We start from the raw sequence: 23,317 nt of genomic DNA, 5'->3' as shown, positions 1-23,317 counted from the left end.
GAAAAGGCCACAGAGTATGTATGACACATGTGAGACTAAACACACGGTCGTATCAATAAGCACGGATGGCTGAACTCAGTAAAGCCAAAGTTTTTCAAACGACTCATAAACCACCCCCAACTCTGCTACCCGCAAAAGACATACCTAAACATAAGCCGCTCAGAAAAGAGTGACAGTAAAGGAAGGGCCAAGATTTTAGAGGCCAAGACAGAAAGAAAGCAGGGCTGCGATCTTGAAACATGACAAAGCGGAATTCAGGCCCCACGGCATTAAGCAAGACCGAACGGGCACGATGTAATGCCGAAGGCACAGTTCACATCTGACAAGAGCTCCGTGCCAAAACACGGAGCAGCCAAACCCAGAACTCTCACACAACCAGATGCTGGTGGGGACACGGAGGCACGGGGCCCCCTATCCATCGCTGCCAGGAACGTGAAATGGCGCAGCCACCCTGGAAGGCACTTGGGTGGTCTCTTACAAAACCGATCCAGCGATCCTGCTCCTTCGTGCTCACCCCGAGGAGCCGAAAACTTACGTCCACGCCAACACCTGCACATACATGTTTACGGCAGCTTCCTTCGTAACTGCCCGAACTCGGAAGCCACCAAGACGTCCTTCAGCAGGTGAACGCATAAACACACCGCGGGCCGTCCAGACAGGGGAATGCTGTTCGGCGCTACGAAGAAATGAGCTACGGTTCAGGAAAAGACATGAGGAAACTTAAATGCTTGCCGCTAAGTGAAGGAGCCAATCTGAGAGAGCTGCGTATGTATGATCCCAACCACAAGACATTCTGGAAAAGGCAACACCAGGGAGACAGTAAAAAGATCCGTGGTTGCCATGGTTATAGGGGAGGGAGGAAGAGGCAGGACAGACAGGATCTGGGGGCGGGATACTACCATGCCGGATACACACCATCACACGCCTGCCGAAACCCATCAAATGCACACCATCAGTGAAGCCTACACTGCAGACTTGGGGGGCGACGATAATGTGTCAACAACAAGGTACTGCTCCAGTGCAAGACGCTGACGGTAGGGGGCACTGTGACTACGTCAGGCACGTGGGAACTGTACTTACTCCTCAACGTTGCCGTGAACCTAAAACTGCTCTAAAAATAAAGTCTATTTAAAAGAAAACAAAATCCATAAGGGCACCTGCCTGGCTCAGTCGGTTAAGTGTCCGACTTGATTTTGACTCAGGTCATGACGGGTCACGGATCGAGCCCTGCATCAGGCTCTGTGTGGAGCAGGGAGCCTGCTTAAGATTCTCTCCCTCGCTCCCTCTGCCCCCTCCCCTGCCTGTGCACTCTGTCTCTAATTAAAAAAAAAAAAAAATCAAAGCCAGAAAGAAATCTTTTAAAATAGGTAAGAAAGAAAGAAAGACCAAAACTTGAAGGAGCTCAGAAACCGCTAAAGTAACACAACTGCATGCAGGTTGTGGGGGACGGGACGGGATGACGGCCCGCTCATTCTCAGGTAGCGTTCAGGGGGACCGCAAGACGAGTGACTTTACGTGTCACGGATGTCTGCACTTCGCAAGTGACAGTAAAAGGAGGGAGGCGTGGACGCGCGCATCGGGCCTGGAAGGACAGGCGGCCCGCAGTCACGTTCCGGTGGCCGCGAGCAGGCGGACTCTACATCGTCCGGGTCTGTCATTCTCACACAGAAACTGCATTTACGAGCCACAGGAAATGAACACAGGGAGGGTTCAGAACATAATACAGTATTTTTTATATCACGGACTCCAACCACCCTTGATAACCTGAAGTTGCTCTTAAGGGAAAACAGGTTCCGCTTCAAAGGTCCAGCTAAACACATGAGCAAATGGGTGACCAAGGAGCCTTAGGGTGGGGAGCGGATCTTCCTCTTTTTTTTTAATGTTTATTTATTTTTGAGAGAGAGAGAGAGAGAGAGAGAGCGAGCATGAGCTGGGGAGGGGCAGAGAGAGAGGGGGGACACAGAATCCGAAGCAGGTTCCAGGCTCCGAGCTGTCAGCACAGCCCGCCGCGGAGCTCGAACTCACAAGCTGTGAGATCATGACCTGAGCCGAAGTTGGACGCTCAACCGACTGAGCCCCGGGGCGCCCCCCATATCTTCTTAACAAACAGAAACCAAGGCAAGGAAATGCGCCCGACACCTTCTCCTAGCGCGGTCCTCTCCACCTGCCTCAGACAAGGACTGACAGGACTCAGCATGTCTGGAAACCATTCTCTCTTTAGGCTGTGACTGCTGGCTTCCAAAACTGTCAAGTCTTAAAACTGTACTTGGTCTTACTACTTTAAAGTGGAAATTTCCAGTAAAAAAAAAAAAAAAAAGGCCAATGTACCGACTTTATTTTATTTTATTTTTTTAATTTTTTTTTCAATGTTTATTTATTTTTGGGACAGAGAGAGACAGAGCATGAACAGGGAAGGGGCAGAGAGAGAGGGAGACACAGAATCGGAAACAGGCTCCAGGCTCCGAGCCATCAGCCCAGAGCCTGACGCGGGGCTCGAACTCACGGACCGGAGATCGTGACCTGGCTGAAGTCGGACGCTTAACCGACTGTGCCACCCAGGCGCCCCAACTTTATTTTAAAATATACAGTGACTACTGGAGAAGGTATCTACAGTTACATGTTAACATTATAAAAACACTAAACGGTTTCTAAACAAACAGCGAACCGTTTGAACTCGCACGTGAAGCACGCTGCCAAGCGGAGCGTCTCTTACCCACTCTCCTTCACATCCAGGTGGTCGAACATCTGGATCAGGGAGACAGCGACTTCGTATATGTCCTTAGTAATCACCGGTTCCTCCAGGATGTGAGGAGAAAGCTAAACACAGGAAAAGGAAAGGCCGGAAGATCAGAACAGGATTACAAGGGGTTCTGGATTCAGACAGGTGACTGTCTTTAGTGCGTCACTTTAACACCCCAATAAAAAGAGTACTGTCAGCAGCCAATACACGAACGCTTGCCAAGCGCCAGGCCCCAACAGACACGGTACGGACGAGTTCACCCCCTGTCCCTGTCACTGGGGCGCAGATGGGCTCAGAGTGCCGACACACAGAGGTGGGACATCTGTCGGGAAACCTAGTCTGAAGACAGAGCGAGCAGCTCCAGATGCATACAGAACCCAGCGCCGGCGCCCCTCCCATCAGGCGCCCGTCTCAATAAGTCCTGAGACATCACCGCCACCACCGTCACAAGGACCGGGGAAGGCTAACACCCCGTTACACCTGCCAACTTACAGGAAGAATATACCGAAGTCACCTATGTGCCAGGGCACGGGTCGCTAGATTACTTTTAATCGCATACTAAAACAAAACTAATGAGCCCAGCTCGTTTAAAACTGCCCTCCAGACACCTCCGCAGAATCCGGGAGGTCAACCGCAGCAGCCACCCCCCCCCCCCCCGGTGAGGTTGGCATCACTGGTCTGAGCTGACGGCTTCGTGGAACCAAGGCCACCACCGTGGAAGAGTCTCTCTACAACGTCCGGCACAACAGTTATGGCATAATTTCCAGAAAATCTCTTTCATAGCCATATCGGGGTTTTTTTTGCACCAAGAGTAAGAAAGCTTTTGTGGTGTATTTAATAACCTTACTTATCAAGTACTATGCTCAAAGCACTGCATTCAACTTTGTGAAAAACACATCAGAAGTCTACAAGTGATAAGTAGTTAGCCACAGATGCAAACTTTTCCCCCCGTTTTTAGAGTAAATTAAGTCAGCTGGTAAGAAACCATTTTTCATTATTAGTACGATCCCACTAATGTAAGAATAACAAACCGGCTTTTATTTCATCAATAACTGTGAAGGAGCATTCTATCTTTACCTGGAACGACTTTCTACTTTATCCAAACGATAACCGTAACAGAAACATACAAAACAGAAATAGAAAGGAAAGCACAGTTTTCACAAACCCCAACGGTGGCATTCACACCCATCAGAACGGTTTTTCTACAAACCAGTAGGCCACGGAAAAGGTACGTCACCAATTCAGAAGTAACTTCACTGTGTTCTAGAATCCAAACCCAAAGACTATCATTTACATACAATACAAGACAACAGATACAGCCCCGCTTTCTCCCAGCAGGCGTCACACGGGTAACGACGGGAACAGTGAGGTGGGTCACGGGCCCGCTGATCCACGGCTGCCCTCGCCCCCACCACGTGTGAGAGTCAGGGGCAAACAACAGACGACAGACGAGGTCTCTGTTCCCCCAGACGGTACAGTGCGCTCAGAGCAAACGGGCCCACTCGCTCAGTCGATGCGCTCCGACAAAAGATAAAGCAGGGGAAGGGGCAGAAACGTGGAGGGAACGAATTCACGCAGGCGGAAACGGAGAGACTCACTCCTCCACCGAACTAACGACCGTGACGCCGTCAACAGAAGGAGGCTGAAGCTCGTGTTTCTGCCCCACGCGGAGAGGCTGGAGCCCTGCGCGTCTGCCGTCACCACGAGCCGGCGGTGCCGAGGCCGGCCAGCTGGTCCCAGGGGGAGGGCGAGAGACGTGCCAGAACGGGCGCTACAGACGGTAGGAAACGAACGATGCCAAGACGGCCAGGCACCATCGGGGAGCAGAATGGGGACCTCAACCTGTCTCACCGTCCCCCTGATCCCCTTGAAGTGGGTTACTGCCCAACTGTGAACAGGATTATAAAAGCCCTGTCCAGGGCGGGAAGGCGTGGGGAGTGGTGGGCGGGGCCACGCTCTCCTCCAGCTCTGCTTCCGGACTAAAGCTACACATCGTGGGCGCTCCCTCCTGTCTCATTTCTAAGGGGAGGGTGAAAACAAAAAAGTTGAAAGTAAGTAGTGAAAAGAACTCTTCAGAGGACGTTGAAAAGAACAGCCAGGGTTGGCAACACAAAGACCACAAGGGCAACACTGGCCTCAAGGGAAGGGTGACTTTCAAGAAAACCAAACTGGCCAAAGGTGTCAAATATTACAGGGAGGTCATGGTAAGTTTAGGGCAGAGGACTCTCAACTTTAGGAAGTCGCTAGTGATCCTGACAAATGCCATCTCAGAACAGGGGCAGTGGGAGCCAGACCACGGAGAGAAACACGGGACCTCGTGAGGGTGCTTTTTAAGATGAGAGAGACTCAGTTCTGATGAAATGGGGACAGGTAAGAGGCAGTGGAGAAAGCACTAGGAAAGATAACACGAGGAGGGTGTTGGGGCGCCGGGGGGGCGCAGTTGGTTGAGCAGCCAACTTCGGCTCAGGTCACGATCTCGTGGTGTGTGGGTTCGAGCCCCACATCAGACTCTGTGCTGACAGCTCGGAGCCTGGAGCCTGCTTCGGATTCTGGGCCTCCCTCTCTCTCTGCCCCTCCCCGACCCACACTCTGTCTTTCTCTCTCAAAAGTAAACATTACAAAAGAAAAAAAAAAAAAAAAAGCAAGGAGGGGGCAACAGTCAATCAGAAAAGGTCCCTAAGAAGGCAGAAAGGGAGAAAGGCTGGTGTCCGCAGAAGGAACGCTGCTTCTCCCCTGTAACATTAGATGGCGTGCCCAGGGAGTAGTAACAATAACAAAACTGGAATTTTTAAAACTCCTCTGACTCCACAAACTATACAGCAGAATCTATACAAAATACCGCTTTTATAAGGCTTAATGTTAATATATTCATTCACCGAAATATTTCCTGAGTACCTATTAAGTACCAAGAACAGGATACTGGGTATGCAAATGCCAAAACCGGGTTCTCCCCAGCCTGGAGAACACGAGCGAGCCCCTGGCTGGAGAGGAGTCCAGGCTGCCCCGCCCGCACGGGAGCAGAGGGCAGGTGCCCAGGCCTGCCAACTCCACAGTGCACCCACGAGCAATCATCGACGTGATTCCAACACACAATGGCCATCTGGAAAGACTTGTAAAACCATCGGTACTTTCACATTCCAAAATGGGCCAGAAAGTACAAAATTTTTAAATGTGACGAAGTGCCCTCTACCCTCCACCTTGAATACGGGCTGCAATTAGTGACTTGTGTCCAAACAGCAAAGGACAGACGTGTCTCTCTTATGCTGCTTACATCTCACTGGGGTGGCAGGGGGGTGGGGGGAGGGAAACAGGCAATGAACAAAGAAACAGGTAAACACATACAAATACACAAAAGAAAAAGGAAGGGACAGTAACACTGTAGGGCAGAAGTTTGGCTAAAACTTCCTTGGCCAGGAGGGGCGCCTGGGTGGCTCAGTCGGTCGAGCATCTGACTTTGGCTCAGGTTGTGATCTCACAGTTTGGTGGGTTCAAGCCCCGTGTGGGGCTCTGTGCGGACAGCGTGGGGCCTGGAGCCTGCTTCAGATGCTGTGTTTCTCTCTCTCTCTGCCCCTCCCTTGCTCACACTGTCTCTCTTTCAAAAACAAATAAAAAAAATTTTTTAAAAACTTCTTGGCCAACATCACCGGTGACAGGCCACGCTGGCGGTCCCCCCGTGACAATACAGCACTTCACCCCAGTGGTCTGCCTCCCCAAGATCCATAGCCCCAAGTCTACTCATGAGAAAAACATCAGAAAAATTCAAACACTGGGGAATCCTACAAATACCTGACCAGTACTCCTACAAACCATCAAGGTCATCAAAAATAAGAGACGTCTGAGAAACTGTCACAGCCCAGAGAAGCCTACAGAGACATGACGACTCAAAGCAATGTGGGACCCTGGGACAGAGAAAGGAAATTAGGGAAAAACCAGTAAAATCCAAATAAATACAACTTTAGTTCTAATAATATATCAGTTAGTTTCTTGGTTCTGACAGTTTTTTTATAAACGTGAACTTTAGAATCCAGGTGACAGAGAGGTGTTTACTATAAAATTCTTATAACTTTCCTGTTTTTTTGAAATCTTGTCATCTACAAAGTTGGAAAAAAAGACGTGCCACATTTTAATGGCCATCGCTGGCCTCCCTCCACTGTAACAGATTTGACAAAATGTGCCTTCTTGCCTTCGGTGGAACCCAGTCGGCTGACTCACCATCGTCGAGGCTACAGTCTACTTCCACATCACAAATGTTTGTGGTACGAGTCCAACTCCTACACAGAGCAGTCTGGCACCGTCCATCGAAATCACAAGTGCACACACCCTCTGACCCGGCAATTCCCCCAGCAGACGCTGCCTTCTACAAGGCATGACCTACACGGGGGTCTTCAATGGGGCAGCCGACCGCCCACGGACTGTCTGGAAACACCGTTGGTGGTCACAGTGGGGGCCCCACTTGCAGCTAGCGGATCAAGGCCGGAAACGCTGTTAAACATCCTACAGTGAGTGCACAGGGTGGCCCCCGCCACAAAGAACCGGCCCCAAATGTCAACAGTAACAAGGCAGAGAGAGCCCAGCCTCTGAACACACCGTCGGGAGCGCAGAGTCTCCTCCCGCAGCACTGCTTTCAACCAGAACAGACCAGGGGCACCCGGGGGGGATCAGCCGGTTTAGGCCTCCAACTCTTGGTTTCAGCTCGGGTCACACTCTAACGGTTCATGGGGTGGAGCCCCACGTCGGGCTCGGTGCCGACAGTGCAGGGCCCGTTTGGGATTCCCTCTCCGCCCCTCCCCCACTCAAAATACATAAAGAAACTTAAAAAAGAAGAAGGCCAGAAATACTGGAGATTAGTGAGATACGGACACGAGAGAACAGAATGTAGCTCTGAAAAGAGAATGAATAAGCTGTGAGTTGGGAAAGGACATGAAAAGCAGAACGAGAAGGCAAGGTGCACCGAGGGCACTGCTGTTTCTGTAAAGGGAGAAACCGCACATTTGTATCTGCTCATATAGACATTCAGAGTTACAGCACGATTCCTAAGAAATTAGTGACAGTGGTTTCCTCTCGTTGGCAGGGGAGCTGAGCAGAGGACAGGAGGGGGAAGGAGAGAGTTTATACCTGCTCATAAACCTCTTTTTGATTTTTGAATCCTGTAAATGTATTGCCCACGTGAAAATAATGTCAAATCAAGTGCAACTTTTCGTAAGGATGTATTATCCCGGTCTTTCACGGTCAGTACATTCCTCCTTCAATTGAGAGCACCACAATTTGTATTATAAGAAGCAGTTTAATCAAAGTAAAAGTTGAAATAAAACTACCTCCCACTCTCAACTGAATCTACAATTTTACAGCTGACCAAAATCTGACATTTTACTTTTCACCAACAAAGTGTAAAACCAATCCAACAACTTTCACAGGAGCGTACAATGTGTTTCGATGCCCACAGTTCACAGCAACAAACTCGGGGCTCTCCCGACCCGTCCTTCTCCAGCCCCAGCCCGCACCATCTCCCAGCTTGGATTTCGTACAGTCTTATAACTGCAGCTGACCGGTGCGGGCTTACTCTGACACAAAGGCACATTCGCTATGAAAGAAACAATGCCTTCCAACATACCCTGCTGTGATGTATGTGCCCCAAATCATCAAGATAATACTCTTCGATTGAATGGGGCTTTCCTTCCACTTCAAAAACGTACGCAGGGTTCATCTTGTTCTGGACAGGAACGGCAAAGTAATCTGCAAACTCTTTGCAACTGATGGTGGCCGACATGAGGATTATCTGCAGAAGAGAAACCATTAGAACAAACGAGCAACAACAACAACTAAATGTGATGTTGTTAAATTACCAAGCTTGTCTTCTGCTTTAGTAATTTTCAAAACTTCAGTATGATACATTGACTTAATCTTTAACGGAGTACAAATTATTACAGTTGAACGAATGCTCAGAGACAACCAACTTTTACTACTTCTCCTAAATTATTTTATCAAGTGAGAGCCTACAATAAAGCTAACCTATGACCACTTATCTAAAAGGAAGCTTTGCATCAGAAAACAAAAGTAAAAACGAGCAAGTTACTAGATGAGGTGTTACAGAAACGCCAGAGAGCAGAACAGCAAAGAGGCAGACGCGGAGCCAGAAAACCCCGGCTCTGAGCCACGAATCTGGAGCAGTCGGTCCCAGGGCCACAGCGGAGAGAAACCAGCCTAGGCCGAAGCAGGACACAGAGGCTTGGGGACCCACCACAAATGGTCAGTTGTGCCAGGAAGCAAATACGGGATGTCCTCCGTGGGAAACTCTGTGTGAAAGCCAGGAGCAGCACCCACAGCACCCCAGATGCGCAGCGGACAAGGCAGCAGTGCCACGAAGGACACGCGCCATCCTCCAGTCTCTGAGTCGCTCACCGGGGGTAAACCCAACTCTGGGCCGGCTGCCGACGACCCAATGCGTTACTGTGTAAACAAAATACGTGTATTTTCCCCTAAGATGTTAGATCCAAATGGTAGAAAGCATATTAACCAGAACTCATTTAAGATGAGTTGCTTCAGGTTGGAAGGAAGCCTCTGAGAAGCCATGTGGGTGTAAGAGTGGCCCCCACGAGGCATACTCGGTCCCGACAGATGCTCTCTAAACTGTCTTCCGAGGGACAGTGAGGCTGATGGCGTGCGGGGCCTCTGTTCGGTTGAGGCGGCATGCGGACATGAGGCCAGACCGGACTGCTCAAGGCCATCGAGACTCCTCACTGCCACCAGCCTCTCCTCCAGACAGACAACTCGGCAGCCTGCTCAAGACACCAGCGTGGGACCGACCTGAGTGTGATCAGCCAACAATGACAGCGGGGCCAGCAGGTGTGGGGACGGCCCAGAGCCAGGAACCTCTATGGGTCTGTGCGGCAGAGGAAGGGGAGACATTCAGGCCCATCTTCCCACGCTCCCGAATCTAAGTCTCTGACAGCAACTCTCTTTTTAAAAAGTACTAAAAGGAGAATTTTTGAGCATTTCAAAAAACTCAGTATAATGCCATCTATAACTTGATTTCTCATTTCTTGGCCCAGAAAATATTCTGCTTCATAGGTTTAACAAATGAAGAAAATACTGAAACCAACCAATGGTTTCCTACCATTTTTATAATGGGAACCAAATTCCTGCCCACCATTTTCAGCAATGTGGTAGACTTTTTTTAAGTAGGCTTCACACCCAGCGCAGGGTCCAGTGTGGGGGCTTAAATTCACCATCAAGACCTGAGATCAAGACCTGAGCTGAGACTAAGAGTTGGATGCTTAACCGACTGATCCACCCAGGTGCCCCTAAAAACAAAGTCTTAAAAAAATAATAATTCCTAATGACTAAGTAATTTGCATGTTACAGAAATTTATGCTGATGTGTTAGACTATGAAGTTTCCAATTTTTCTTCAGTTTCCATCATTTCAATGGTATCATGTGACCTGAGTCAAAGTCAGACACTCAACCGACTGAGCCACCCAGGCGCCCCAAAATGAAGTCTTAAAATGACAACCAAAAGGTCCCAAATTGTTGAACAATCTTTAATGTCATCTTTAAGATTCCAAAAAAGGAACAGAACAGCCAAATTCCTGCATTCGTGCTACAATCGTGTCAAGCAGTGACACAATCACAATTTTCAGATTCCATCTGTCTGGCGCCCAGCAGGTGAGCCTTCTGCGGCAGACGGGTCTCATCCTGGGAGCGGAGTCCCAAGTGATGCTTCCCTAAGCAGATGAACAGACGGAAGACTGGCAGACAACTGCTTTCCAACAGCAGCAAAGCCCGTCACAGCCCTTTCCACGAGGCCACACTCCAGCCGCGGCCACCCTTGGGAAGCTGCTCCCCACACACGGGCTACATGGGGAACACATAATTATCACAACCCTTCGCTAGTTCAGTCGAGTTCACGCCCTCCTCCTCCTAGTTCACGTGATGCAAACAGCGATCACCATCCCCACGGACTTTCAGTCAACTCAAAACCTAAGTCTTTAAAACAGCAGCGCACAGAACTGTCCTCAGGGCGCCTGGGTGGCTCAGTTAAGCGTCTGACTTTGGCTCAGGTCACGCTCTCACGGTCCGCGGGTTTGAGCTCCGAGCCGGGCTGGGCACTGACAGCCTGGAGCCTGCTTGGGATTCTCTCCCTCTCTCTCTATGCTCCTCCCTGACTCATGCTCTCTCTCTCCAAAATAAATATACTTTATAAAAAAATTTTAATTAAAAAAACCCTCAATTCCTCTTCTGGTGTCGTTTTTAGAACAAAGACTGCAGATGTAGTCACATACCTCCAAACTGTGGTAATTATTCAACCAAAAGCAGTGATCCAACACTCAGTATTTCATTAGAGTCAACAACCATCACATCACTTTCTGCCTGGAGAAAATTTCCGAATTTAATGCAACATAATAATCCAAAAAAAAAAAAAAAAAAGATTCCACACTCCCATCCTGAGGGAATGCCCTGGAGCCAGCTTCCTGGCCAGATGTGGAGGACACACGACAACAAATGTCAAGAGTCACTGCTTTCGATGGTTTCTGAAAAAACGAAGAGACACAAATCCAAATCATAAACCTTAACCCTGAATATTCCTGTTACTCAGGAAATCAGATTTACCTTCACAAAACGCGAATTTGTTCTCAGAAGTTTGCGGACTACCAACAGCAGGAAATCCATTTCTTCAGTCCGTTCGTGTACCTGCAAAATAGAAAAGCGGGGCGCCCCACGTGGCAGCCAGCAACGCACATGACCGCGGAAGTGGCTCTGACGGTCGCCGGGAGGCGGGGGGCAGGGCAGCTGGCTCTGCTAAACGCACCTCCTCTGGACGGACCGGACGGCGCTCCCGGCTAAGAGGAAGCCGGGCTGCCTGGCCCACGAACGAGAGGGCACACAAGAGGCCCGGGTGGGTCTCTTCCCCCTCGGTGCTTCTCTCTGGGGCCTTCTCTCTGGGGCATCTGGGCAGAGAACTTAGCATCTCTGGTCCCGCGCGTGCAATACCAGTGGTGCCCCCCGGGGTCACGGAGTCCAGCGGAACCGTCCCCACCCGTCCCCGGCACAGCCAGCCACCGGACCCACCTCCTCTGCTTTCCCCTGCCAACCACACGCTCCCCTCAGTCTCCAGCCGCACCCAGGCTGGCAAGTGAGCACAGGGCGGAGGCCGAGGCCAGCGTGCCCGCTCCGTGAGACGCAGAACCGTGGGGACCGAGGGTGGGCCGGGTTGGCTGTGGCGCGGTCAGGTCAGCCACAAACGGGCAAGCAGATGGAGGCTAGGAGCCGAGGGCACCAGGGGGAGCTGCGGGCGCTCGGGGTCACCCTGGGGAGCTGGCGTGGGAGCTGCAGCCCAGGGAAAGCAGCCCCGTCCCCACCCTCCTCTACCTTCCCCCCCCCCGCCCCCGGCGAGGCAGGCAGGGCCCCCACGGACCCACGGCTCCCTCAACCTCCCCTGCTCTGCCGGCCCCAGGCCAGCCAACGGCAAACGTTTGGGTCACGTGGGGCTGCTTTTCTACAAGAACTGTCACTCAGCCGGGGTAACTCAACGCACAAGGGGACAGTAAGATTCGATTCTGGGACATTTTGCCGCCAAGGCGGAGAGACTGGCCGCCGAGTCCAAAGGCGGGAGCGCTCTTCCCCTTGGTGTCCAGGCCCAGTCATTATTCCACAGCCACATCTGCCCCTGGTCCCACTCCTTCCTCACTCCCCACCGAAGGGGAGCCGTGGGGAAGCGGGGCAGGGAAAAGAAAAGAACAACAGCACCTGAGAAGTATTTAACGTTCACACGAATGGCTGGACATCCCAGCGACACCATTATAAATGTAATCCTTATTTCATCCTATCACCAGACTCCGGAACACCTCAGCACAAACATCCCGTCTCCTACTCGAGAAAGAAAAATAAAGGCTCTCATCAGCCAAGAGCCCCAGGTGACTTCTCCTCAGCGTTCAGTTCCCCGCGGCCACCACACCCTGACTTTCTAGACCCGGCTTCTCCCCAGGTTCTCGGGGCCGTCCGGCCTCCCTCTCCTGCCCCGAGGACCCCACAGTCCTCTCCCTGCCACCGGCCAACACACACCTCAGCAGGGATCTGTCTCCCCGGGGGAGTGGCTGAAGGGAGACACCACCAGTCATGTGTTGATAATCTCCGCCCGATGAGGCCGGTACTGGGAAAATGCTCATTGAAGGAATGGTTACCTGAAGCCACTTTATTCTTTTTCAAGAGCTGGCAAGTTAAAAACATTATCATCCCGTTTTCAACAGCCTGGCCGTCTTCAACCTTTGCTCTTAGATTGCCTTTGGAATTCAAATCATCCCACCATTTAGGAACGATATTGCTTATAAACCTAAAATTTCAAGCATATCCAATCCATTCTTCGCTGAGGCAGGTAATTATCAGCATGCCTACTAGGTGCAGGGGACACAGGTGCAGAGCCAGAAGCTGTGGTGGCAGGGTGACAAGACAGCCTCCGCTAGCCATGGCTCCCCTGCGGGACAGGCCCTTGCTCCGGGAAGGAACGAAGTCAGTACCGCGGGAGGACAGGTGTGTCCTCACCACTCAGGGACGTGCGTACAAGCCCAGTCAACGGTCAGAAAGACAGCGGACACACAGAAAATAAATGGGGGCACCGGCAGCAGAGCTCTCGAGTGAACTGCCCAGGGCGAACGCCACAAGGCCGTTTGCTGTCGCCAGCCTGTAGTATTAAGGCTCCGGGAAGTATTACGTACTGGGTAATGGCACCTTTGGATACACTGCCCGTGAAATTGCATTTCATCTCTATCTAATCTAGAGACACTCAAAAATAACCATCATGAAGAAAAACCCTGAGCCAGACTGTACGTCACGCCATTTTGCAAAGGACAAGAGATCGTCTTCCTACCTTCCACTCTCCCAAACATCTCCCGGTAATGTAAAACCACGTTTAGCTGCGCACACGCTAGCAAATGCACCTGCTCGGCCCCTCCTCCAGTAAGTCTGAGTGCTGTTGACCATCACACGCATTTCAACAGAGCGGAACGCTGACCCTCCACAGCCGCCCGGGCAGTTTCACGTCAGCCTCTGTCTCTAGCCCCATCTCCAACCTTCCACAAGTCTAGCTCTTTGCCGATGTTTTTCATGCCTCCAGAAAGGCGTAATTACTGACGGGCTTTAAAAGTCAAGACTGCGGGGTCAGGCATTTCCAAAACTCCTGGGAAAGAAAACGCAACACAACATCCTCCCACCACAAAAAAACTCGTTTAAAACGTAAACAAAATCAATCAAATATTCCATCCTGAGAAAAATCCAGAAAGCTAAGACTGGCACAAAGACTCTTTACTAGAGCTTCTTAAGAAAGGAGACTGTATCAGTATCTCACGTGTACTTTATTTTCTTAAAAAAAGCACAATTGTCCTCATCTTACTAGATGGAAAATACCTGCATACCATGAAAGTTCTTCTGAGTGTCTGACGTGACTAACACTCTAAACCAGGGCTCGGCAGACTTCTACTGCAAAAGGCAGGTAGTGAGGACGCCCGGCTGCTGCAGCCACGCCTCTCTTTAGCACCAGCAAACAAACAAGCCAAACTGTGTTCCCATAAAACTTTATGTACGAAGGCAGGTGCCAAATTTGGCCCGAGGGCTGGAGTTTGCCAACCCCGCTCTAATCAAGGAACCTGGTCACAGTCCTCAACCTCCACACCTGTGTTTTAGAGCTAAGCACCAACAAAAAAACAAAATCAACATCTAGCAATAGAATAAAGCAGATACAGACCAACGGCACGACACTTTACAAGGAGGAAACGTTTACAATAATTTGCACATTGTCTGTTCTCTTACAAAATAAGAACACGAGCGTAAGGGCAGAGCTGTGTTCAAGAAGTGCGCACCTCATCGATGAAGATGTGGGTGAACTCCACCAAACTCTTAGTACTGACTATTTTCTGAAGCAGGACTCCCGTTGTCATATAAATTAACTTGGTGTCTTCTGTTGCTATCTTCTCTAACCCTACCTAAAAGCAGAGAAGGAAAAGAAAAAGGAGAAAACTTTCAGGTTTCAATGGTTCACATTTAACTACCAAGAAGGCTATGTCCACACTGGACCTCCATATTGGAGGTAAGTAAGAAAGGGAATAAAAACTAGAGACTCTAAGTTAAAACTGTCATTCTCAGGCACCTGGGTAGCTCAGCCAGTTCAGCGTCTGACTCTTGATTTTGGCTCTGATCACGATCCACGGTTCGTGAGTTCGAGCCCCACACTGGGCTCTGTCCTGACAGTGCAGAGCCTGTTTGGGAGTTTGTCTCCCTCTCTCTCTCTCTCTCAAAATAAACATTAAAGAAAAAAAAAACTTAAAAAAAAAAACCATCATTCTCAAGATGATTTTTTTCCTTCTCTTTTTCAGGGGGTGGGGGGAATGTGGCTTACCTAGTCATACTGCCTGTACCATTTTTATGTTAAGACCGTGGTGTATGAAGACATCTACGTACAAAGATAAAATCACAAAAACAGTGAGTCTCAGAATTCTGGCTCCTTTCGTATTCAACCAAGAAAGAAATGGAAGTTCTAATCAAAAAATTCAGTTTCACTGCTTTTTAAACATTATTATTATTTTATTTTATTTTTTTTAGAGAGAACGCATGGGAGCAGGGGAGAGGGGCAGAGGGGGAGAGAGAGAGAAAGCAGAGCAGAGGGAGAGAGCTAGAGAGCAGAGCCCGACCCGGGCTCAATCCCACAACCCCAGGATCACGACCAGAGTCAAAATCAAGAGTCAGCTGCTCAACTGACTGAGCCACCCCGGTGCCCCAAGTTTCACTGTTTTTTACATTACACCACAGGTCTGCCCTGTAAGCAACTGGTTTCATTTCAACTTCCAGCAGAAACCGTCGACTTCTACAGAATAACACACTCACGAGGAAAGAGGTGGCTTGCTCCCGGCCTCACCTGATAGCCCACCAGACCACCGAGCGTCCAGGCGCGCTCTTTGCTGATCCACCTGGCGATGCTGGTGGCCCCTATCTTCCGGGGCTGGGTGACCACAATGTTGCAGTAGGCAGAGCGCTGAACGTAATGGTCCAGGATATACTGTGGCAGCTGAGTGCTTTTGCCACTACCCGTGGCACCGTGTATGATCACCACAGAATTACTTTCTATCAGAGAAATAACCTACAATTTAAGAAAAATTCTTTTGAGATTGCCACAAAGGTAACGATGACATACAGTATCATCTATGAACCGAAAACTTTACCTGGGGAGGATGTTCAGGACTTATTTTCCTTTCATCTTTAAAAGTTAGATTATTACGTAACCATCTAACCGTCACAAAAGAGCACGAAGGCTGCAAATGGTTGCCACCCTGAAAACCACTGTGACTGCCGTGAACAGGAACAGTTCACGGCTCTGGAGAGCCAGGCCAAGGCAGCCACGGGGCCCCAGGGCTCAGTGTCTTTATGCAGAGATGAAAACACCAATTTCTAGAGCTCTCGCTAAGTTTAAATGTCTAGTATTTTTAAATCTTGTAACGAACCTTACATAATTCTTCTGAGAAACACGAAAGCATTGCTGCCATCACCTCAAGTGGTTTTAACATTTCATTTGAAATTCCGCAGATGCATTTTCAAATAATTAACTTCTACCGTTCCACTCCCAGACCGTACACAGCGTTTTTAAAACTCCAGTCCAATTCCTGCCCGCCACTCCGACTCCACCCTAAATTTATCTGAACTCTTCTCTCTCTAGCAATTGCTATGGTCAGGGAACACCGTCTAATTTGAGTAGCGGCCCCCAAAATTAGAGTAGGTCTACTCTACAGAAGTTGCATGACTCACTAAAACAAAACTTATATCTGGAACATTTGTGGTTTCGTTTTACCTGTTAACTCATCCTCTACTAGTACATTAAATAAAGGTTTCAGTACGCTTATTTCTAACGTGGCTTAATAACAGGTAGCTTATTAAAAGCGTGATCGTCTTGCTGCTATATGCGGCCCAGCATTGTCGATAACAAGATGTATCGGTGATTGATCAAATCAGTTAACAGGTCAGCGGAATGCTGGAGAGAACGGTGGCCAGGGGGCATTATTACTGTATAAAAACACTTGGCAGTGAGTTTTTTTCAAGCAGCAGCTCTCCTGGGGACAGGTGTTTACCGACAGCTATCTCAGAGGGAAGGCTGAACACATTAAAGCACAGCCCAAAGAAAGACCATCAGCATGGTCATCGCACGGCCGAGGCACAGGACCCTCCGGCCGCCCCACAGTCCGGCACACGCCACGGACGCTTGCCTGGCACCTCGTCACTTTCCAGCTGTAGACCAAAATGTTGGGCCTCAGACATTTATTTAAACAGCAAAATTACATCATGACAAAAATAATTTTACCTCGTCCTTACATCGATTTATAGGCAAATCAGGATATTTGTAACTTGTCTCTGGGACGCATGCCACATTGCTTAATTTAGCCAAAGATGGCCTTGGACCTGTATTCAAAAAACAAAACAAAACAAAAAATACTATTACGTGTCTGGAAAAAAAAAAAAAACAGTAAACAACCCGAAGTTATGTCTAATCTATAAACCCAGCACGCACGTGTCCACAAATGCAGAAGTACATTCTGCAGGCTAACACCGCAAGCAGCGTAACTAGAAGATTCCCTCCGTACCCGCGATGAATCATTTATACGAGCTGGGCACACTCTTAGACCTCTATCACAGCCATCATCGCGGTAGGCCTAGCACCACCTCCTAAGACAAAAGACCTACAAAGCACACGGTGAAAAAGTAACGTGAAAAGTAGTCAAAGGGAACCTCGTGTGGAATGGCATCGGGAGGCGCACGTGCGCGGGGGAGCCCTCACGCCCACCTCTCCCTGCCCACCACAGACCCACAGGAAGAGACGCACCTTGCTCAAGGATACGGTCTTACTCTCCCAGCAGGAAGAAGGAAGATTTCCTCTTCCCCCCGGCAACAGCCCAGCCAATGAGAGTCTGTCCCAGCTCAGCCACCGAGAAACCTCTCTACTTCCAATTCCCAGTTTACTCCAATGGACTTTTTGTTTACAACAGCCCCGCTCTTCCCCTCCCCCTGCCCTCCCAAAAGAGTCTCCTGTCCTTTGTTCTCAGGACTTGCTTTTGGTTTTTTGGTAGCTTGCTTGTCCCGGATTAAAATGCTCTGTTCTTCCCAGAGAAATCCATCTCTTTGCTGGTAAAATAACTGGCAGTTTTATTTTTAAGGTTAACGGTACTAAAATGGTTAAAGAACAGACGTGATGTGAAATTTCAGTAGAATGCACCGATTCATTAAGGGGTAGCTCCTTACTGCTGAAATGCACTGGTAGCAGACGAGTGCCGCTCAGGAGCTCCAGGTGCCCTGAAAGGGCGGCCTGACTGCCCACGCAGAGGCCGACTGCGGCACTGACCACTAGCACCCCCTGTAAACACCCTGTCCGGCCTCGGGTCATGACCTGACGAACTGACAGGCATCAAAACTCACAGGACGCAAGCTTTCATCGGGAAATAAACTTCTACTTCCAAAACAAACTTTTAAGGCTCCCGCCGCTTCAAATTTAGAGCCGTTCCCCTTCTTCGGCATCTCTCCCCCGATGCCCGTCTCCCCTTTTCCTCCCAGCCCTTCCTTTCTCTGCCCCAACATCTCCTCACCCTGTGTTCTGCCACCGTCCTTTCTCACCTGATTCACGTGTTCGCAGTGTCATAACTAATCTAATAATAAATTAAAATATAGCTATTCTCCTATATTTGAATCAAAGTGTGTAGCACTTGTTCTGAATTCACAAAACAGAGCAGTCAGACCTGTTACAATCTTTCGGGCAAAGGTCGCTTCTTTGTAGACAGCAACGCTCTTCCTAGGGCGCCAGGGGCCATGGCGGAAGGAGGACTCCCCAAGCCCTGCCCTCAACAGCTCCAATCTTCCCGTCAGTGCACAGATGGCCACCGGACTCTCAAAAACACGCACTGTCCTTCTGCTGTCCTGTCTTGCTTTCCTCCCATCACTCCTCTCAGCTTTTACATTTTTTTCTATGTTTACTTTTGAGAGAGACAGAGAGAGAGCGAGCAAGCATGCACACCAGCAGGGGAGAGGAGAGAGAAGGGGGTGGGGGACAGAGGATCCAAAGAGGGCTCCACACTGACAGCGGAGAGCCTGATGCAGGGCTCAAACCCACGAACCCTGAGATCACGACCTGAGACAAAGTCAGACGCTCAGCCGACTGAGCCACCCAGGTGCCCTATCTCCTCTCAGCTTCTGAAGAACTCCATCACCAATGCCACTCTGCCTTCCCAGGTGGTACACCTACTCTTGGTCTCACCCCTTCCAGAAGCTCTTTTGACTAAGGAGTCCTTAGAAGTAATTAACCACACTACCTGCCAAACACTGAGTTGGAGCAAAATTTAATGTCTGGAAAGGTCCTAATTTAAAAATGGCTCCAACAGTTCATTAAGTTATCTGGAATTCTGAATGGTGGCTGGGTATCCGGGCCAGCCCACAAATTAAGAACATAATGTTTACATAAATAGGCGAAAAATAAACACTTTCCCACGCGTGATGCCAGTAGGTTTATCAATCAGCAACAGGCCTTTTTTCACGTACTACAGGAGAGGGATGAGAGTCCACTCGACAGCAGGGGCTCCACTGTAAGACAAGACAGAAGAACAAGCAGTGGGAACAGAGGAAGAGGTGGGGAGTGAGAAGCGCGGGGGGACTCAGAAACAGAAAGGCAGCAGCCGTGTCGTTTGCCAAGCGACTTTAAGACGTGCTTCGCCGTGCTGCTGACCGAGCCATTACTTGGACACCACTGATGTGACTTACATTCCTTGATTACGTGCATTTTGAAGGTTGTTACTTAAAGACAGAAGCTGTACAAGAAGAGAATTCTGAAAGTCTTAACTCTACCGTCCAAACCCTACGCCTTCCTCCACGGAACACAAACACGGCTGGACGTTTCTAGGTCACTGGCTGAAGCACACCCAGCACAAATCAAGTCCTGCCTCCACGTCCACCGCCACAGGGGACAGGAAACCAAACAGGGAGATGTTCGTGGCCACAAGGCTCTCTCATCTGTACATCAGCAACAAAGGGAGGTGACCAGGCAAAGCATCATGATTAAGTTCTAAGAAAACAAAATGGATAATTCAGGGCATATCAGCAAACTACATATGACAACGTATAATCCAAAAGTGCCGTGAGAAATACCTCAACCTCACAATTCGCTATTTTTATTTCCTGTTATCTTTTTACCCTGAGTTATTAACATTAAAATGTTTTTACGTGAACTGGAAAAAAACTAGAAACCACTAGTTTCTCTTCACTAAGCCACATCACTCCAACCTATGGCTTCCACAGTCACATCTCCTCCTACTGATTGCGACCCTCCTGCCCCCTCTTGCAAGAACTCTGTGATCACACAGGGCCCGCCGGGACAGTCTCCCCCTCGCCATTTGACTGTGACTTAATCACAGTTGCAAGCATTCTTTCTCCTGTGAGCTAACACAGTCACAGGTTCTGGGGCTTAGATCGGACCTCTTCAGGGGCCTATTATCCAGCCTACAACTGTCTGTGCCCAGGCCTGCCCACCCCCACTCTCGATTCTCCGACAACAACGCCCATTTCAAGTCTGGGGCACCAGGGTTTCGTCCGCCACAGACCCCCGGCGCACGTTCCCTCCTCCCTGATCCCTGTGCTGCCCGGTAACGTCTATCATCTGTCACCTCTAAGCTCAACTGTTAACTTTCCCGACACCCCAGCTCAAGTCAGAAACCCTGGTCTCAGGCCCCCATACAGCTGTCTTTCAGAGCACTCACCTCCACAAGCATGAATCTGCGTAACTACATGATTAAATGATAATCTCTGCGAGGGGAGGGACCGGGTCTTACTACTTACCATATTCCCAGGCCTCACACAGTCCCTGGCACACACCTTGATAAACACTGGTTGTTGAATGAATCCTTGGAATACAGCCAAAGCTATAATTTATGTAACTGCCTGGTGAAAAGTTCCAAAGGCATTAAGATGCCAGGGACAGAGAAAGCCAACAGTTCCAAATCTTAATCCAAATCAAAAGTTACTAGGGGCGCCTGGGTGGCGCAGTCGGTTAAGCGTCCGACTTCAGCCAGGTCACGATCTCGCGGTCCGGGAGTTCGAGCCCCGCGTCAGGCTCTGGGCTGATGGCTCAGAGCCTGGAGCCTGTTTCCGATTCTGTGTCTCCCTCTCTCTCTGCCCCTCCCCCGTTCATGCTCTGTCTCTCTCTGTCCCAAAAATAAATAAACGTTGAAAAAAAAAAAATTTTTAAAAAAAAGTTACTAGAGCAGATGCCTCCAACTGCAGGCATTCAACCGTAACCTCGCTACTTTCCAGCAGCGGCAATCCCGTGTGGCATGCTCCAGGAGTGGCAGGCAGTGTGCCCCAGGTCAAGCCATACGGGCATAACAAGAAGGATCGCATCACACAGTCATCTGAAAACGAACGCACCTCCGCAAAGGGAAATACGAGCCGATGGAGGTCTCTGCACAGTAACACGCACACGGCTCCTTCGTGCTTCTACTGGACGGCACTGTGCTCTGCTGCACAGGCAAAATCGCCAATCCCTGTCCGCTGACATTCATGAGACCTCCGAGGCTCCCCACAGATTAGCAATGAAGCAATCGACGCTCGGCCACGTCCAGCTCTGTATTTTTAGCAGAGGTACGCACTGGACCAAGGGGCGCACACACTTTCAACTACCACTTCTGATGTTAACCTACCAGACCGTCCAGACAACTATTCCTCCTGAGGGAGCTAAAGACAGTAGCTGAAATATACAAACAACACCTAATGAGGCAACACCAGGCCGAAGCCGACAGCAAGGCAAGAACACAGACACAAAGGCAAAGAACTCCATGCGCTTTTGCTTTAAGGTGAAACATAAACCATGAGAAATAAACCTGAATCTATGTAGGGACCCAAACAATGAGAAAACAAAACGGAATGAGACAGTGCGGTGGGGCGCCTGGGTGGTTAAGCGTCCGACTCTTGGTTTCAGCTGAAGTCATGATCTCAAGGTTCATGGGTTTGAGCCCCGCATCGGGCTCTGTGCTACAGCTCAGGCTGGAGCCTGCTTCAGATTCTGTACCTCCCTCTCTCTCTGCCCCTCCCCACTCATTCTCTCTCTCCCTCTCTCTCTCTCTCTCAAAAATAAACATTAAAAAAAATTAAAACAAAAGAACAATTTAAGAACTACGTTTAAAAGAGAAAAAAAACAGGGGCGCCTAGGTGGCTCAGTCAGTTAAGCGTCTGACTTCAGCTCAGGTCATGATCTCACGGTTCGTGGGTTCAAGCCCCATGTCAGGCTCTGTGCTGACAGCTCAGAGCCTGGAGCCTATTTTGGATTCTGTGTCTCCCTCTCTCTCTGACCCTCCCCCGTTCATGCTCTCTCTCTGTCTCAAAAATAAATAAACGTTAAAAAAAAATTTTTTTTAATAAAATAAAAAAATAAATAGAATTTAAAAAATAGAAGAAAAAAACGGAGCACTTGTGTGGCTCAGTTAGTTGAGTGTCCAACTCTTGATTTTGGCTCAGGTCACCGTTCATGAGTTCAAGCCCCACAACGGGCTCTGCCCTGACAACACAGAGCCTGCTTGGGCTTCTCTCTCTGCCCCTCCCCAGCTCGCATGCGTGCATGCTCTCAAAATAAACTTTTTAAAAAAGAGAGAGAGAAAAGTGACTATTTTACAACCCAACATATACTCACCCACTCAAAAACACATCTTGAATTAACAAGCAATATGGATTCTTTGTTGACCAAAATATCACATTTCTTAAAAACTTTAAAGAATGTAACACTTTAACCTGTAAATAACTCATGCAGCAGATTTTAAATATTTAAAAATACCCATTTACCTGGCCTACTGGTTGACTGATCACTGCCACACATATCAAATTCTTGTGCTTCAAGCTGTCTGTATTTGTCAATATACTCCATTTCTGAGCTCTTTCGGCTAAGTGGCCTAAAAAGAATATTAAAGGTTAATATGCTATTTCCAAAAAGCCAAGAAATCCCACGTGCTAGAAGAATTCTTGAATAGTTACTTCTACTTAAGTCAGAGAACAAAACACGCTAATGGTCATTCAACAAATGCAAATAAAGGGCACCTGGGTGTCTCAGTAGGTTAAGTGTCTGACTTCAGCTCAGGTCATGATCTCACAGTTCATGAGTTTGAGCCCCGCATCAGGTTCTGTGCTGACAGCTTGGAGCCTGCTATGGATTCTGTGTCTCCCTCTCTCTCTGCCCTTCTCTCTCTCTCTCTCTCTCCCCCAAAAATAAACATTAAAAAAAATTTTTTTTCAAATGCAAATACGCTCAACTCCCCATCTTCTGGCCACCCAAGTGCAAATTAAAGCAGGGAGAAACTGGACACCTGGGTGGCTCAGTCGGCTGAGCATCTGACTCTTGATGTCGGCTCAGGTCATGATCTCATGGTTCATGAGTTCAAGCCCCACGTCGGGCTCCATGTTGACAGTGGAGCCTGCTTGGAATTCTCTCAGCCCTTCCCCTGCTCGTACTCTCTCTCCAAAAAAATTTTTTAATTAAAAAAATAAAAGAGTGAGAGACCAGTATTTCCCCCTTCATATTAG

The 23,317-nt window shown here is 49.2% G+C and overlaps 1 protein-coding gene across 1 annotated transcript in view; it reads right to left on the bottom strand.

Moving 5' to 3' along the window:
* TDRD9 (tudor domain containing 9) overlaps nucleotides 1–23,317 on the bottom strand; it is a 118,260-nt gene that overhangs the window by 76,066 nt on the left and 18,877 nt on the right. The window contains exons 2-8 of the mRNA XM_043554410.1: nucleotides 22,583–22,689; nucleotides 17,076–17,173; nucleotides 15,642–15,863; nucleotides 14,590–14,712; nucleotides 11,348–11,428; nucleotides 8,352–8,516; nucleotides 2,714–2,817 (exon numbers count right to left, since the gene is read on the bottom strand). Of these exons, the coding sequence (XP_043410345.1) occupies nucleotides 2,714–2,817; nucleotides 8,352–8,516; nucleotides 11,348–11,428; nucleotides 14,590–14,712; nucleotides 15,642–15,863; nucleotides 17,076–17,173; nucleotides 22,583–22,689 (900 nt within the window). The remainder of the gene's footprint in view (nucleotides 1–2,713; nucleotides 2,818–8,351; nucleotides 8,517–11,347; nucleotides 11,429–14,589; nucleotides 14,713–15,641; nucleotides 15,864–17,075; nucleotides 17,174–22,582; nucleotides 22,690–23,317) is intronic.

Source organism: Prionailurus bengalensis, chromosome B3, assembly GCF_016509475.1.
Source record: "Prionailurus bengalensis isolate Pbe53 chromosome B3, Fcat_Pben_1.1_paternal_pri, whole genome shotgun sequence".
Lineage (NCBI taxonomy): Eukaryota > Metazoa > Chordata > Mammalia > Carnivora > Felidae > Prionailurus > Prionailurus bengalensis.
Note: the sequence above shows the minus strand (reverse complement) of the source record. Positions and strands in the feature narration are given on the sequence as shown.